The sequence below is a fragment of the Cavia porcellus genome, unplaced genomic scaffold (assembly GCF_034190915.1).
Source record: "Cavia porcellus strain 051 isolate PalLab524CR breed Dunkin Hartley unplaced genomic scaffold, mCavPor4.1 scaffold_10, whole genome shotgun sequence".
NCBI lineage: Eukaryota > Metazoa > Chordata > Mammalia > Rodentia > Caviidae > Cavia > Cavia porcellus.
In genome coordinates this window covers 76974238-76993717 of record NW_026947493.1, presented here as the reverse complement: position 1 = coordinate 76993717, position 19480 = coordinate 76974238, and the positions used below count along the sequence as shown (strand labels likewise).

Below are 19480 nucleotides of genomic sequence, written 5' to 3'. Positions count from 1 at the left end.
GTGAGTAGAATTGTTAATAGAATGGCACAAAAGTAATGGCATGTATGACGTTTATAGTGATCAAGAAACAAGTTAATATACATACTTATAGAGCAGAAAAAGTAATTAGAAATTGCAACATTAAAGCTTTTAGCTTTTGTGAGAATTCATTAAACATGTTTAAATATAGCTCTTTTTTTAATGGTCTTAGTTGTCTAATTCACAGGCTCTGCAGCAGAAAAAATGGTTTTAATATTGATGTCTCTCAGCTGTGCTATTATGAGTCCTTGAATACTTAATAAATAGAAATAAAATATTTTTCAATTACTTAAAAGTTTTACTTCTTTGTAGATTTTTATTAACATAATATTGGATAAGTATATTTCTCTATAATTAAAGTATCCAATTTACAGTCAAAGGACAGTTTACTGTGTCTCACAACTTAATTTGTAATTAGTCTTCAATGAATGTAGAAAATACTAAGCTTGTGACTCTTCACATGGAGCACTCTAATTTCGATGTGGTATTAGAAAACCCTAAGATACATTGTGATGTGTTTTTTTTTTGATGTGTAGCTTTGATTTTCAAGTCTATTGAAAAGCATTTTATTCCTAGGCTTTTTCATGGATGTGATTTATACCTAGCTTTTAAATTGCAATTTCTCTTTCAGTGAAAACGTGCGGCTCTAATCTTCAAGGACCGAGTGGCACCTTTACATCTCCCAACTTCCCATTCCAATACGACAGCAATGCACAGTGTGTGTGGGTCATCACAGCAGTGAATGCAAACAAGGTAAGGAAAAGCAAACTCATGTGTGATTAAAGAGCATAATCATAAAGACAAAGGAGAAGAGAACATGAGGAAAAATTGATACAGAAAATTTGTAACCAAAGCATGATTTCAGCAATAGTTTCGACTTCTTCCTTTTATAAAACAAAAAGTTATATAAGAAATTTGGAACCAATAAAAATAACACACCTTTCCTCGCATTTCTAACTTACAAAAAAAAAAACATTAAGATTGCAAACAAATGACTAATGAAATACATCTTTGAAGGCTGAAGGTTGTGTGTATAATAAGCTTCTTTTTAAAAAAGGAGGCATGAATAATGACTTTTCATTTGATAGCTTTTTGCTTGACACATCATTCAGATAGTTCATTTTTTGCACATTCCTAACTTTCATTTTAGTTTCTTTTTCTATTGTCAAAGAGCACAGAACTGTTTATCAGAAATAGCTAATTCATCCTGCATTAATGGAGGACACATACTGTAGATATATCAAAAAGCCTCATTATCTTTCGCTTTGATTCTAAGATGACTAATACCTTTAAATATGTAAGTGCCAAGATCCTTCAAACAAATTGGTAGCACTGAATGACTAAAAGAACCATAGGAAAAAAAATGTTTTTCATCTGCTTTGTCCTGCTTCTACTTGGGCTCTACTTTTATACCAATAGAAAAAGTCAAATATGTCAAATCTAAATTTCTCTCAGCTCCTTAGATTATGTGAGATATTCTTTGGTTTAATGTTTTGAAAATATTAGTGGTAAAGCTCATAAAATTGGTTCAGATTGTGGCTCACACACTAATTTATAATGTCCTGATAATTTTAAATTCTTTAACCTTCTAGTTGGGTTTCTTTATCTCTGAAATGTGAATAACAGAGATATGAATTTAAGGATTGTTTTGAGAAGCAAGTAAGATAAGGTATACAAACCAATTCATCATACTTGGAATATATTACATGAGTTTTGTCAAAGAATGTATCTACTATTTCCTAGAAATATTTGTGATTTCCATTAAATTATTGAAGTCTGATGCTACCTGCAATGGGCTTGGTTTAAAATCTACTCACTGGGCAATTAAATTAGCTCTTAGAAGATCTCTGGTTGGTGAACTTGAAAAACAAGCAAACAAACCAATAAAGGTAGATAGAAATCTATGATTTCATAAATTTGAAAAATTCATTAAGTGAAATCCCTCAGTCACAGAAAAGAAATCAATCAGTTCATACAACCTATGTCATGAATTCAAATAAGGCAACAAATAATAATTTAACAAATTTTTTGCAAGTTTTTGGTTGTTGAAAAATGAAAAATAAGACTTTGAACAATAGGCTCATATTTATGGAATGTTCAGCACATTTTAAAACTATTTTTATAAATTATTTTATCATTATAAGATACCTATGAAAGAGATACTTCTACTTGTGTACAACAGAGAAACCTTGTCTAAGATCTTATGATGTAAAGTCAGAGCTGCATATTTACAAGATGCAGTATAGGCACAAAGATACATCTCACACTAAGAGATGTTTCATTATATGTTTCATTATAATTAAAATAAGCATGAAATAAATCCATGGTAAATTATGGAACAAATGCTTCACTAAACTTACACTTACAAAGAAATATTTTTGTGTTCTGACAGCTAGCTATAATTATCAAGATATGGTATTAAATAGTTTTAAATAAGTTTAAAAAATTTAAATAAGTCTCATTGCCGAACTAAATTGAGTTTCAAAAAGGTTGTCATGGTTTTTACTAATTTGCAAATTTTTTTTTCACTTTCTCCTCTCAAAAATACCAATGTTCTAAGAAACACATAATTTCATTCCCTGCAAAGTTTATGAAACAAAGGAATGTGAACATTAACCTTTGACCTATTTGTTTTTCCCTGTTGTCTTATAGAAATATTTCAGTAATATTTAACCATCACCTTCAGTAAGAAGTATATTTTATGTAGTGGGCCCATTAAAACACACACACACACACACACACACACACACACACACACACACACACAGAGTTACATACACACAGAGTTACATACGCAGAGAACATTTTCTCATACTAAATAAATCAATCTACTTCTGCATAATTTTACTCTAATCAATTGTAATTTATTGATGCTTTAAATATTGGTCACACCTCATTGCATCAATTTCATGTTGCACTAATATACACATAATTTGAAAAACACTTTGGGGAGTATTAGCTTCTGTAGATTTCTACTTCAAAACCATTTTCGGAAGGCAGCAAAAAATATAGGCAAGCAGCTCTACTAGTTGGTTTAAATCCTAGTGAATCAACAAAGTCCTTAATCTCATGATATATATAATTTTCTTCAATTATCACTGCTCGTATTTATCTTCACATTTGATTACTTTTAAAGCAGTCATAGAATCTTAGTTACTTTTCTCATTTCTGTGACAAAATACTTGATGCCCAAAGTTAGGGGAGGAAAATTTTATTTAGCACACAGTTTATGGAGCTTCAGTCCGTAATCAGTTGGATACAAGGCAGGGTGGCATGGCACGTAGGCAACAATTCATCATAGGAATAGACAGTAAAAGCAACAACCAAACCTTAATAGTGTCTTTCTCGCCTTTTGTACTCTATCCAGGTTGCTGGGGTTAGAGTGGTGCCAATCCTGTCACAGGATTGATCCAGCAATTACCCATCCTTCATCTTAGCACTTTTAATTCTGGTACTGAATGACTAATCAATACAGACTCTAGATTCAGCACCACTGAAAAAACTATGAGGCTGCCTGGGACTTTGGGGGTACATCTAGTCATAAACCATAACACATAGCATTATAAATTTCCCAAGCAAGTGGATGACTGCTTACAGATACTTGAAATTTGAAAGTGAAAGAAGTCAGAGCAACTATTGCATATGTTAATTATTGCCTCAAAATATGAGATTTGATTTTATACATAATCATTGAGTCTTATACTATTTTTATTTTTCATATATTAGAGATCATAATGCCGTAAGGTTTTGTACTGATTAGATAGTAAATATAATATTTAGATCATAATGCCATAAGGTTTTGCACTGATTAGATAGTAAATACAATATTAAATTCCTTATACAAAGTAGGATCACTTAACATCTTATTACTAAATGTTATCATCTTGTCAAAAAACATACATCTCTTCACCTGTGACATTTACTTTTTAAATACAAATATAATAGTTGCATATTTGATTGTATGATTTAATAACTTATAATTAAATTATACCATTGTTACTGTTATTTCTAAATACTGAAATTAATTCCACTAAAATAAAATATAATGGCTACAATTTTATAGTAATACATATTTCATATTGCTTCATGATTATTCCACAAGTTTCTTTAGCCTTTGATTTATGAAAAAAATAGACTGTTTGTTTCAAGCCACAAATTAAAAATAGAACTGATTACTGGCTATTCATTTAATTGCTTTTGCATTAAGGAACGCATTCAACAGTAGATGCTGGTGTGAATTGAAGACATTAAATCTTGTCTGTATCTGTTTTTTTCGACCACTTTCTTTTCTACACTTTTTTAGTTTACAGGAGAAGGCATGTGTTACCTTCCTAGCTACAGTGTTAGTATATTATTTTCACTGAATGTAAATAATCTCTGGAAAATGTTTGAAAAATTCAGATTCATAGATGCTAATGGATTTTTAAGAACAAAGAAGATAATCTTCACTAAATTATTTAAAGGGAAATATTTTATAGATGCATAAACTTCAGAGAAGTATTCATATGCATAGTTTTGTATCTAACATTCATTTCTGTATATATTTTTATTTCTATATGTAATGATATACCTAACTCAGTTCATGAAAGAGAGACATGTTATAGGTTATTTTGAACTGAAAAAAGCAATACAAGCTGCACTGTTTAGGGAAAAAGAATTTCTGGTTTGTCTTGTTTTATTGCTTTTCCATTTGTGTTGGGTATTTTTTTGCAAATTGAGTGAAATATTGCTGCAAGTTTTGAGAAAACTCAAGATATTTGTGAAACTAAAATTGCAGAAATCACTTTTGAAGTTTTTCACAATTAGAATCTTAAAAATACATGTAAATCATAAAAGCAGAAGGTACATTTTTAAATTTTTATGTGAAGGAAACTTTGAAGGCTATTGATCTAGCCTTGTTAACTAGAAATACATTGTGAGGAATATTTTTGATTTTCATTTTTCCAGTATTACATTTTGAAAGAGAAGAAATCAACTTTATATTTATTTATCCAATATTATATTTCAACATATGACTGGTGTAACATCAAAGCAATAATTTAATCCTTTTTCATTTTGAGTGTGAAATTTTGTGTGTACCAAACACTTTTAGCACACTTTGGTTCAGACTAGCATTACTTCAAGTAAACATTCGCATGTGACCAGTGTCCACCATATTGGAGATTTTGCTTCCTGTAGAAAGTTTTATGGACTGCTTGGTGGTGGAGAGTATGAATGGTGATGGTCATGAGTATTCGCAAATTCTTCTTTATGTGCTAATTGGCTCAGGTGAAATTTCTACAGGAACTTCTAGGTAGGGAAAGAGGCTTTTGCAGAATTATCAGCTCTCATTGCATCCAAATGTTACTATTTCAAATTTAAGATCCCTTTCTCCAAGAAGAGAATATTTGGCTCACCAAATATTAAGTAGTGGACATCTGACAATATTTGTGAAACTAAATGCTACTCAGTAACCAGAATGGTTTAATGGAGCTCTTCAGAGGCTGTAACCTCTTATTCACCTTAGGCCCCAGTGGAGCTCTGTTCTGAACCCTTTTTACCTGATATTTAATGAGCATTATTACAACTTTTAAGATGTACATATAATTATTATCCCATTCTTCATGTAAGGAAACAGATTCAGGAAGATTAAGCGATTTCCCTATTGCTTGAATATGACATTAAAAACCAGGATTCAAATCCAGGAACTTGGACTTACAGTGACACCTCAAAGTCTACCTTAATCCTCCTCACCTAAAATCTCCCTGGGTTCTGGGTTAGTTTTATGTTATTTTAACTTTTCCTTGCTTCCATTACCCTACAGCTTTAAAAATGTATGCTTGTATTTATGTCTGCCAAAATAACTTTCTGTACTTGTGACCCAAAATACTACATCAGAGAGCTGGCTATATTATCATTGTTTTATTGCTGTTTCTTGATTGTGTGTGAAAGAAGCGTATTGCTAAGTTTTGCACCGCAGTTTGCTCATCCCCAGAGGTATCTTCTGACTTAAGTCACTGTATCCTTAGAATTGATGGCATACTTAATCCTCTATCCACATCTATATCTGGATTGGGGAAATCTAATTTGTAAAACACATGGCAGTGTTGCCTCTCTGTACTTTGATTTTTTGAGTCTTTAACAGCCTTTCAAAAGGTCAGTCTTCCCTCACATGTGTGAATACCGAATAGTTTCCCTAATGTAAGTAATGGTTCAAATATATAAAAGTAGGTGGTAATCATGATTCCCCATTATGTGGCCTTGAAGCCTTATAAATTTTTCACTTATTAATTGGAAAGGCTTTATTCTGGGCTGCTTGATATTATTGCCTGTGATGAAACGAACAGCTATTTTGAAGAAAATAAATCATCATAATAGCTAGTGCTGATTTACTATCATCTTGTTTTGAAGCCCCACCAAACTATGGCTCTTCTGTCTCCATTGACTTTATCATGATGTATCTTGCTGGATTTTATTATATGTGGTAGTATAAATAAAAATTGTTATAGGCAAAGAGATAATATAGAAACCATTGTTTATTTTCTGTTAGTTGGTTCTAAAAATCCTACAATGCTTTCATCCACTAGAATGGTTTTACACTGACTTGATATGTTTGAAGCTATAGTATATGAAGTTACATTCAAATATTTCAAGGAAAAGACACTATGGTAACTACTATTAAGTCGAGTTACTTGGTGGTGAAGCACTTGGTTGCTAAAACTGTCATGTTTTGACCTGTACTGTCATGATGTTATGTCCTCATTTATCTCAATCTCTTCCTTATTCATTAAAAAAATTATTTAGTTATTTTTATGATTTTTTGAATAGGGGAAAAATAAATAAAATTTAGCAGGATATATTATAGTAACTTATTTGATTTCCTATTAACTTGATTTGAAGTCCTGTAATACTCCCACTATCTTGTTTTGACTGATTCGACTCTGTTCCGTTCTGTATGATAGTATCAATTTTGAAGGTAGAGGCAACTACTTTGAAGGCAATAAAATTCACTATGATGCCCATTCTGGTTTGACTCTTATCTTCTTTGGAAGTCCTGTAGTGTTTACAAGGTTTAGGTTTTATTGGTCTTGTTCTCTACTGTTTTGTTCAACTTTATAATACCTAATGAGATAGACAATTCTTTCTAAGGAAGCAAGAGGCATTATGGTAACCATTGTCGATAACCTTGTACTCGGTTTTTACATCATGTGCTATGTCTATCCTTGGTTTTGACTGACAGCTTTGTTTTGCTATATTTGACTTTTATTCTCTTTCAAAAGAAAGTAATTAATAAGAACTAAGGAGTAATAAAACCCAAAATGTGTAAATTTTGTTGTAAAAAAGAGAGGGAAAAAAGTGCTCTAAAGTATACAATTGCAAGTGTGTTTAGGGGTGTTAAATAGATGCCCATATCAATGTTTTTGGTTGGATCATTGAACACAACTGTTTGCAGTTTCACTGTTTGAATGTCCACTTTGTATGCTTTGATACTGTGACTTGAGCAACTGTCGCTAGGATGTAACTGGTGATTTCTTACTGTTTTTTTTTTTTTTTTTTTTTTTTGTAGTTCTGTATTAATTGTACCCTTACACTGCTTTGTTTTGTTTTGTTTTTTCTCTTTTTCCTTTTAAATAAAATTTTAAAAAATAGTCAGTCTTCCATTGTAATCATAAATTCATAGCAAAAGCATTTTTTTATTGAAGAATCCTTCCATTATAATGGAAAAACCTAGGCTGAAAATGTAGAGCAGAATTCTTTTGGGGTTTTTTCCCAGTCCTTGTTCCCACTTTAAAATGTATAGAATTCATTTTATCCACATTGAATGATTGTGATAAGAATAATGCTGGTGTCTATGATGTCAGCAAATCTCAAAACTCTAAAAATTCTATCCACTTGGAAGTATGTAATGAAAGATTAAATTAACTGAGCAGAGAATATAATTCAGAGAGAATAAAGACAAGCATATGAGGTCAACTTCAGTTCAGATTATAACTCACTAGCTTAACAGAAGTTTTAATTGTCAGTAGATATAAAATAGCTCTTCAAAAAAATAAAGAATGATTATTGCTTCTAAAAGTAATGTTGGATATTACCAGCGAGTAGCACTTTTTCTGGATATATTCCAAGGCTGTATTTACTTAGATTCTAAACTGGTGCATTTGTTTATCTCTTTATTATTCTTGGATTATGGTCTAGTACAACCAAGGTGAATTAGTTTAACATATCAGGAAACTGGCCTAATTTTAGGTGTATGTATTCAAATACAGGAACCTTCTGACATATTTATAAACAACTTCCATGTGTGCAATAATAATAATACATGGGCATTTGATTCAAAGCCCTAAATACTTGTGTAGTTTATCTCACATCTTCGAACTTCAGTTTTCAGATCATTAAAGCATGGGTGATTACCCATGCTCCCCTGTGTCACAAGTGTCATGTGATTATACCTGTTAATCAAAAGGCACTTGGCATAGTGAAACTTATCTTCTAAATTTAAAGTATGCAGTGTGACTCTCATTTTTACGGTACTTCACTCTAAAAATGCCTGTGGGTTGATGTTATCATCAAAATAGACCATAATTCATATGTAAAATTTTATTATATAATTGAATATTTTAAATCATAGAAATGTACAACTCACAGTAAGTTTCTCCTTACCATTTTGTGTATAAAGCAATGATTAATCAAAGTAAATGATAACATACGGTATACATAAAAAAGTTATTAGGCCCTTTGATTTAACAAAGTGTAAAATTAGTGCTTACTAATAGTAAGCACTAATTGGTACCTCTTACATTACTTTTTAAATATTAATAATATGTACTTTTAAATATTTATGCTTGAGTATCCCTTTCCCTACAGCTACCATAGGTTTTGTTATTGAATTTTTCATAGCACTATGAGTAGATGTCATTTTAAGGGTTCATATTATCCTGACAGAGTCGGCTTCTGTTGAAGTGATATGATATGTGGATCTTTCCTGCTCTTTTCATAGGCACCTATGCCTATTTTAAATTCAAATAAAGGAAAACACTTTCTAGTAGTATAGGAAATCTCGGTTTAGGCAGGTCACTCAATGGGGTCAAAATAATTAAAACATTGCATTCACGTATTTACTACACTATGTAAGCACAGTTTTTCTTTGTCTTTTTTTTTTTCTTTTTCTTTAAAACCACCATAAAATACCCATTCAGTTTTCCTCTCTGTAAATCCTTCAGGAATCCAATTATACGCTGCCATCCACTGAAAACACTGATGTCAGAGTAGCTGTTGTCAGTGTCCAATCACTGGAGCCGGTCCTTCCCCACTTCATTTAGCCCACCCACTTGATGAACACAAGTGGTTTGTGCCATATATGTAGATATCTGGAAACTGCAGAGAGATTCTGGGCCAAGTGTGTGCCTCAGTCAGGCATGGAGAGTTCACTTTTTTTGCAGACTGCGGCTTCTTAGTTAAGGTTACCTTAGGGGCAGACCAAGAGAATGAATTGCATCCAGGTGACTCATTATGAATGGGCACCCAGGAGAAAATATCAAGGGAGTGAGGGAAGTAGGACAGGAAAGAATTTAAGCAAGAGTGCAGTTTTAGGCAGTATGAATTTCACCTGAGAGTTTGTTCCAACTCAAAACAAGACAGCTGAGCTCTCACACTTCTCATGCATATAGAAAACTCTATATGCATGGTATTTAGTTTATCATCCAAACCATTTGGATCTGCATCTCATGATGATAATCTAAGGCTTATCTAGCTCTTGCAGGGCTCATGTATAACCTAAATGTCTTCTAATGCCCGAAAGCTGTGGGCTATTGCTTCTAGCGATGGGCATTTACAGGCAAATGGCTTTGGAACGTAGTGAACTGATTAACACAAGATGAAGAGGCTTCTGTGATGGTCTGCATAGAGCACTGATGGCATCTGCTACTGTGCAGTAGAGACTAAAGAGCCAACCTGAGACAGAAGTTCAGGAATAAACTTAAATCATAGACAGATTAGCCACTGTATCAGGGAATGATACAAAAAGAGCCCAGGAATCAGGTATGGATCTCTATATAAAACAATTGAATGAAACTCAGGGAAATCAACCTGAGGATTCCTTAAACCAGAAAAAATAACTGAGGTCCCCACTTGTAGAAAAGCCTAGGCTTGGCAGTGAGGGAAATGTTAAAGGCGCTGAGCTTTTATTCAGGGGGTATTATTACCCGCTGATTGAAGCATACTGCACAGCACACTTTTGTACCCAACTCCTGTGGTGGTACCTGTTCCCACCCAAATTGGTTTATTTACTGAAGATTTTTATTTATAATTAATTATTCGGTGCAGACACAAAAAAAGATATTTTCAATAAATTTCCATACAGAAGACTAAGATATATTATCAGTGTTATAGGGATTACTGTTACAGAGAGAACTACAGATATTTTTCCCTTTAATTTTAAACTAGCAAAAAAAAAAATCTGTTAAATTTCAATAGTAATATGCTACTTAAAATACTAAAAAAAGACCCAAATGTACAATGATTAATATTACTGAACACTGCCTGCTTTTTGAAATGATTTCATCCTCATTTTCTTTATTCTGTTTTCCTGAAATTTCCTTTTTTCCTCAGTCATTGTCATCCCTTTTCCCAGTACTCCTGCCATTTGCTCGACAATCTGTATTCCTGAGGCTGAAAATGTAGCTTAGGATAGAGAGTTTTCCTAGAATATGTGAAGCCTTAGGTTAAAGCCCTAGTACTGTGAGGGAGATTAAAATGAAAAGAAAACCTTCAATATCAATAAACAAAACTTTTTTTTTACATTGTTCTTTTTTTTTTTCACATCTAAATCCAAAGTCCTATTAATTCATTATAACCCATTGGTATTTCTTGAAGGAAGTAAACTCTTGTATAGGGATCCATTATTCTTCGACTTATTAAACATCTCCCAAACTCATGAATCTTTATCTCATGTTCTATGAACTCTACTCATTCTCCATACATCCAGTGTGACATTTTTATTTTAAGTAAAGTGATCTCTCCTTGACAAAATGTTTAAATGAATCGATGCACTTTAATGAATGAGGAAACCTGCACTACTTGTATTTCTGGCTCCAACCTCAGCACTCTGCCTGGATGCCATTCTGAGTTGGGAACTGTTGCTTCCTCTCAGAAATATATCTTCCTACTTTGTTTGTACTTATCTAAACTCACGATCTTATTTATTACTGGTACTGTCTATCAGTGTATTCTTGCATGATCACTAGGGTGTAAATAATAAGGTAAAAGGTTTTTGGCTAAATGCCATTCTGTCTCCTTTTTCCATCTTAAAATCCAGCAAAACATCAGACTGTTCCTTGTATCACATTTCTCGGGGCTGCCCTTCTGCCTTCTTCTTCTACTTTTAAGAACTTGGGTGGTTAGACTGAGACCACCTGAGGAATACGGCATGAGTTTTCCAATTATTAATCTCTACATTTCATTATGTATGTGAGTCCCTTTAAATATGTGAGGTGACACTGTGACACTCAGAGTTCTCTGAATTAGTGTATGGATCACTTTTGGAGGCCATTATTCTGCCTGCCACAATTAGTGATAGGAAAGGATGAGAAAATTAAAGATCAGGCAACTTTTAAGGGATAGTGTTTTCAAACAGGATGATCTCATCAATGAAGGAGACAAAAAGAATGCAACTCTAGTTGATTTCCAAAATATTACAAAAATCACAGAGGCAAAATTTGAAATCCTGGCCTTTGTTCCAATCGGTTCCTTTTCACTTCGAGAGCAATTCGTTTATCAATAGACATAATTAAATACAATTTGATTATTATAAAACCCCATGCCATTTCAATCTTCTATTATCTACATTTAGCATGTAATATATAGGTATCTCCTTAGGAAGTGCAGAATGTTTATGGAAAAGCAGTAAGGTGGACAAATGCTCCTAGACATTTCCTGTTGGCTGTTATGGTTGGTCAGCAAGTACACCTAGGAGGCTTAGTAAGTGAAAATTTCTAAAAAGCTTAAACTCGTGTAGAATAAATCACAATTAAGGGAGTAGAAACATTAAGGAGAAAGTGCTTGGGAAAGTAGAATTGAGACAGCATAGTTTGCTCAAGCTGGACATTCCTTCCCTTCTTCTCAAGCTCCTTATCTGACAATGAATATGTCATTAATGGTAGAAGAAACAGACAAAAAAAGGAGAAGGCAGTAAAGTAGAAAACACACAGAAATCTTTTTAAGACAATCAACTCATCTTCAAACTAAATCATGAGTGCATTGTGTCTATTAATTGAAGAGCCATCTCTCTTCATCTTCATTAATATCAAATAATACATAAAATTAGAATTCTTCCAGAGGAAGGATGAAGAGAGTCATCACTATGAACAGTTAAGTAAGAAATATCCTAGCCCTTTCTTTATTATCCATTCTTTTTATATAAACTGTAGAATGTTTATAAGAATATTTTTTTCAAAAAATAGATGACATTTACAAAGAATCATTAGGACATAAGAAATCTTCCTTCAGTTACAAAGTATAAGTATTATGGAGATTGTCGTATATAAGCATGAGAAATAATAAGAAGGGAACAGCTTTGCAATCCCCATTTGTTTTCTTTTCTCACGAGAGGGATGTAGGGATGGTCCTCAGTCACACTCAGCATGGCTGTAACACTGAACGACATCCTCAGTCCACTCATATGATTTTATCTTACACAGCCAGAATCGCACAGGATGCATATCACCAAAGATTACAGTTTTGGGTCATGTCTTTGCTTACCCCTTGTTTGAATTTCAGCCACTCCTGTGGTAGCATAACTACCCAGACTGTATGACGTCGGGGAAATGGCAAAAGAAAGCAAAGAAATACAGTGTGGTAGCTGTATGTTTTTGGTATTGGGACCTCTTCTATATCCATCTGTTACAACCAGACTGTAATTTTCTCTATCATCTAAAAACAAACAAACAAAAACTTCATATATTTTATGTTGGCTACGTGAATACCTATGCATTAAATTTCAGAGCTTACCTTGCCAAATCCAGCATTTTTACTGTATATAATTGATGTGTGCAACACATTTCATAAAGAGAAAGACACAATTTTTCAAGCCAGCAGTAGATAAAAACAGACAGTAGAAAGTTAAACACAAAAATGAGCAGTAACTATTTTAAGCAAACAACCTAGGTGGAATATAGAGGCGTCTGCTTAGAATTGTTGGTGAGAAACTTTCTGAATGGGTGATGTTTAAGCTGATATTGGAAGGTGACCAAGGACTAGTGATACAGATGAAAGAAAATGTACACTTTGTGAAAGCCAGCGGTACGTCATAGTGTGCAAAGAAAGTGTGAGTGACAGACAGTGAGGTTGTCGAGGAAAACAAAGCTCTGATCACCAAGGGCCGGCAGGGATTCAGCCAGGAGCTGAATTTGAACCCAGAGAAAATCATGAGCTTTCAAAGTCTTTCAAAGTTAGTCTGTTGCTTCTTTCAGATTTTTCCCCAGTACATGTCTTCCTCTCCTTTAACACTGACTACTTCAATTCTCTACCGTCGTTTATTTTATTAATACAAAAAAATCAGGAAAAAAGAGCTCTTCTGTTTTTGTTTTTTTTTTTTTCTGGGGCAAGGTCTTGCTATACAGGTCAGGTTGGCCTTGAGCTCACTTTGAACCCCATGCTGGTCTCAAACTTGCAACAGAACTCCTGCCTCAGCCTCCTGAGTGATGGAATTAGTAGGAATATACCACCAGGCCCAGCTAAAAGTTCTTCTTATAAAATTTACTTTAATATGGCTTGTGCATATTTATTTTGATTATATACAATTTTGTAATGCACAGATTTGTACAGAAATTTGTAGCGTACAGATTTGTAATGAAATCCTATAGAAACCCACAATACTGTCTACTGATTTTTTGTACAATATATTCAAATTAATCATTTTTGTATGTTGTGAAATTTAAATTATATCCCTTAGTAGCTAACCATGATTCAATGGTGGAAAAATTAGCTTTGTGTTGTTATGTTACAGATTTAATATTTCATGCATTTTTCATTTTGTGTGGCTTCTTCCATTCGGTGAAATATTTGTAGTGTCTTATTCTAGCTGTCATTTTTACATGTTAGCAATCCCCTACAGGAAAAGAATAGCAGTCAGATACAAAAGGTATCTAAATAAAACAAAGCGAACACCTTTTATTATTCCATCAATGCCTGCTACACCCCCAGACTCTCTTCCTCCTTCTCTGTCTCTAAAACACGAGCCCTTGTAAGACTGAAAACTATTAACCTGATGACGGCAGCAAAATGAATGAAATAGAGAATCCCTTGAGCTGGCCCTTCACATCGTTCAGTGGTCCAGGCAACAGTCCAGGGATGGGTCTTCTGTGATGCAATATCTAGTGTCACATTACGATGTTTAATCCTTCCAGAATATGAATTTCTTTTCTCTAAAATGAGATTACTTTCAAATGATTAAATAATGGAATGGTAAGTGTCATAATTTACTCATTTTATATCATGCTTTTTTTTCCTAGTTCACAAACTTGAAGTGAGTTTAACTTGCACTTTTTCATAAAAGTAGAAAATTTTAAATGACTTTTGATTAAACACATTATTACCACTGCTGATGTATGTACACATATATACACATGTATATATGAAACAAGCACATTATCTATCATCAAAGCAGTGAAATTTTGAGTTATTCTGAAGTATATGATTTTTAATAAATTTGCTACATATTCTGCTCTGTTTATAAATGTCTACTTCAGACATTTAATAAAATAGACTTGAGACATTACATTTTTCTACAGGTGTATTAATAGCAATTTCATATGTATAGAAAAAAGCTAAGGAAAAATAATATATGAGATAAAGCACTCTTCCCTGAGTACATTCTTTATCACCTCTATTTCCACAGCCCAAATACAAGTCTTCAGTCTCTCCAGCCCTGTCCTATTTCCCTTCGAACCAACACCATCTCTGCTGCTAAAGTGAGCACATAACCATTAATACAACCTGTTTGACAACAGTCAGGACATGATTTGCTGCTTATTCCTTATAAAACAAAGTTCAGATCCTTAATGTGATAGGTTCTCTGCCTTGACCCCCTGCCTTTCTTCTCCTCACTTTTTGCCCCACAGTTTAGGTTTCATAGACAACAGAAATATTGTTTTTCTCTACACCATGCTTCATGCGCTCCCCTCAAGTGTTTTCATGCCATCCATCTCCACCTTTCTTTACACTGACTGGTAATTTCTTTCTTTGCACTGACTGGTAATTTTCTCTTTGAGGAAACCTTTCTGCTTGACTCTCCAGTTAGGCTAGGTAACTCTCACTGTTTCCAAATAACCCCGTGTGTCTAAATCACAAAGCACTCAACACTGGGTATTGTGGTTATGTCTTATCTCCCTCACTGGATGGTGATTGCCAGCGTCTACAAAATATGCTGAGAAAGAGGTGCTTTCAGGAGATGTCAAGCTCATCGTGTAACTTGGCATTACATATTGTAATCCTAATTAAATGGGTATTTTACAATGTAAATATCAATGTAAGTGTCAGTATCAATATATTATGTATTCTGTACTTTCTCACATGGTAACAGAAATAGCTTGTAACGTTAAACTGACTTGTTGCCATTCTGAAACACACAGAAGGGATAAAACTGCTCTAAGAAAAAAGACCTTTTAACAGCATATTTACTAGAGAATAAAGACTTTTTTAAAAAAATTACAGTGATGTTGTCAAAAGGAAAACTTTATTTTCTGAAACCTTGATAAAAGATGTGTGTACCTACATTCGTATAATTAAATTATCTTAATAATACCAAAGCATTTTCTTTAGGATGATTACATTATCTTAAAATAATTGATATTTATTTGAGGTCCTACTATATATGAAGCTGGATATATCCATTTTACAAGCCATGTTTGATGTAATGCCTACTGAAACCCTGGAAAATACAAATTATAAATTGCTCAAAGTAATATAACATTCAGTGACAAAGAATGAACTTAAACCCTGGCTTTTCCTGTCCTCTTAACTACACTATATTCTCCCATTTCATAAATGAGTATAATTTGTTATTATTATTGTAAAGTATGACACAAGGCGGAGACCAGCTGGGACCTCTGGGTTTGTGGAAAGGCAAAGTGGTTGTGGAATTTATTCTACATGAGTGCAAGGAGACAGAGGGAGGAAAGGCCATTTGTAAAGAGAGAAGTGAGCTTTTTTAATAGGACTTGAAAGAAGGCAAGGGACATTTGGTGGGAAGATCTTAAAAACACAGGGGACAGAGTTTTCCAGATGTTTTGTGGCTCAGAAGGCGGAGTACTTGAGGTGTCCTTTGTGCTGTCTTTAGAGGTGGTCCATGGTGAAGGTGTTGACTGTGACTGCCAAGGGTACTGGTGTAGCACTGAGAACAATGCCTTTGCTTGCAGACATATTGGGTATTTGGAGAGTCATGTCCAAATCAAGCCTGACAATTATGCTTCATTAAACACCAGTAAGGTCTACCTTAAAGGTCACTCCAATTATGTAAGCCCATCATGTTTAATACAAGGGTCAACTGGTAGAAAAATATTGGGAAATGTCATTAGCTTTCAGATTTATTGTAAATAAAATAATATTTAAATTTACCACATAGCTTATATCAATTCTAACTACACATTTTTTCCACAAAATGGTTACATTTTGCCAGTTTCACACTTTATAAATTATGTCCCCTTGTAATCACTTTGTACTATTTGTGAAGCATGTTTTCAACATACAAATATGTTTAAAATGTACAGCATTATATTTCAGGTGTTTGAGAGACACAGAAATTATTTCCTAAATTATAAAATGTTAGTATGCAAAGTTCTATGTTTAAGCACGTGGACTTTGACATCAGACAAACCAGATATTGAAGTACAGCCCTTTCAACTAGCCAATTTCACACAGGGAAATTACTTAGACAAAACAACTATTTAAACTGAAAATTAATTATGACGATTTAACGTGATGTTTTCCATTTAAGTACAGAAGAGTTTAAATTAAATATCTCAAATAATAAGAAAATGTATGTTTGATAAAGCATACCATTCAAAGGGATACAATTTCAGGCATAGTGCAAAGAGATAGATTATATGGCTCTGGAGAGCTGAGTGTGTTTGCTTTGCCCTCAAACGTCACATTGAAACATGACTACAATAATTCTCAGTACACGCAAATAAAGTCACCTCAAATGATGGTGATTTTCTCTGAATATAAGATATCCTTTCACAAAACCTCCCAGCAGATTGCTTCTCACTTTACTCTCTACTGACCAGAAGTTACGTACACATAATCAAATTGCTAAGAAAGGGAGCAAACTGCCAAGAAAGTTAGGACCCATCTCGTGGAACGTATGAGATCAGCAGTCCCAGAAGCATGTGATCATATGGCTGGAGGCAAGTGGTTGAATAAATCAATGTTCTATTAAATGTAAAAAGCCAAAGGTGAGAAAGGAGCTCACTGTTGGGCAGTAAATCAATAGTGTGTGCTGTGGCCCTTCCCTTTGTTTACCACATGTCTGTTCAGGTTACATTTACTTAGAAAGATGCCCACATGAATTGCATGCTATCCATACCATTTCAGGAAATCCAGATTCCACTCATTTTCTACATACAAGGGAAAGACCAAAATCTCTGAATTATGTACTGGGCTCTGTAAGATTTCTAGATACAGTTCCTCATTGTTTACATACCAGAGGCCAAAGGGGTGTGATCACAAAAGATACACAGTGATAGAAGCAAAATAGTTCAACTCCTATAAACATTGGTGTTTTGAAGAAACAATTGAAATAAATGTTCAGTGGTTCACATAATAGTTTCATATCCTCCTGGACAATTTTGGTGAAGACTAGCTTCTGCAAATGGACAATAAATTCCATGATAAACCTAGAATACAGCAGGTATTAAGAGGGAATTTTACATTTCTTCACAAAACACAATGATTCAGAATTTAAAGTTTTAAACTCTACATCCTCTGTGTACATAATGAAAATTAGTAAATGTAGCTGTATGTACTAGCAAAATACATTATGATAATGTGTCTTGAACCTGACAGGAAGTAGAATTAAAAAATATCTAACATTCAGTGCTACTTACAGATTTCTTATGCACAGCCAGTGTTAAAATGCATGATGTTAATTCTAACTGACTTAAAGGTTTGCCAAGATTATCAACAAAGTGCAAACCAGTTAGAATCAACATATTCTAGTTTTGTCTAAAGAATAGCTTTTTTGCTCAAAACATCAAGACAATTATAAATTATTTAAATATATTAAAGGTGCATTTTATTACTATATATTGTCTTTCATCATAGCTATGACACAAATACAAAATCTTTTCTCACTCAAATGACAAGGTATATAGTAAGCAAATTATGTGGTATTAATATGATATTATGCTTAATTCCTTACTGAATCTTTCAGCTCTTCTACTGAACAGACATATAAAATATTCATATTAAGTTGATGACTACATATTTGTTCACTTTCTCATTTTATTCCCACATTATGCAAAGATAAATGGGTAGAAATATTATAGGAGAATCCATGAAGAAGAGAAGTTTCCCATCAGGATTCTGATTCTACTTATAAAAAAGCACAAGGAAAGGTTTGCTGTTGTATTTTGCAAATTTCCTTTAAACTTTCTAAGATTTCTTTTTCTTTTCAATTATCTCAGAATCCTATTTTTGGCTAAAATTGGTAATATTAATGAGTAATTGATGCAAGACTAGTTTTTTAATGCACATAGTCTGCATTCATAGAACTATTTCAGTAATGATGTTAAAATTGGCATAAATGAATCATTAAAGTGAATGTATTCTACCAATTCAATCAGACTATTCCGGCTTCTCAGTAATTGTGTGAAATTGAAAGTGTTCAAGAATTACAAGTGTCTAAAATTTAAGTGACAGCTCAGCAGTTATGTGCTTTTCTGCAAGTATATGGATTAGTTAGTAATTAATTCATCACTTAATTTAAAATGAGGTAGAGTTCTCATTGTTGCATAGATTGACACATGAGTATCAGTTACAAATCAGTAAAAAAAGAAATCCACCATTAAATGGGTGTCCAAATCTTAAAGACAATTGTGATTCTCAAGAGCTTGGCAAAGAACTAGTAATCAATCAGTCAGTCATTTATTAAACACCTAATTTGTATCTATTAGCCTATTAGGCTTTTAAAGCCTTATGAAATGAGACATTTTCTAATTTTGATTGCAGTTCATTCTTGCATATACTGGAAAACGGATTGTATTGAAATACATGAGGGAGTTTTGCCTTTGGGTGGAATGCCAGAGAAAGTACTCAGAGGAACCCCCATCAAAATGCAGGAAACACATTTTTCGGTGAATTTCTACTTCATAAAAAAGCAATTAAATCTACAAGACTGTGAAAATGGACCACATAAACATAGTTTGCATATATTGATACATACATACATGAGAAGAATAATAAGTTGAACTTTAAAAAAAAAAAAGAA

The 19480-nt window shown here is 33.3% G+C and overlaps 1 protein-coding gene across 8 annotated transcripts in view; it reads left to right on the top strand.

The window, feature by feature from the left end:
* The window catches only part of Csmd3 (CUB and Sushi multiple domains 3), a 1082130-nt gene that overhangs the window by 527864 nt on the left and 534786 nt on the right, over positions 1-19480 (top strand). For all 8 annotated transcript variants that reach the window (XM_063257640.1, XM_063257641.1, XM_063257642.1 and 5 more), the window contains one exon: positions 650-771. In XM_063257640.1, coding sequence (XP_063113710.1) covers positions 650-771 — 122 coding nt within the window. The remainder of the gene's footprint in view (positions 1-649; positions 772-19480) is intronic.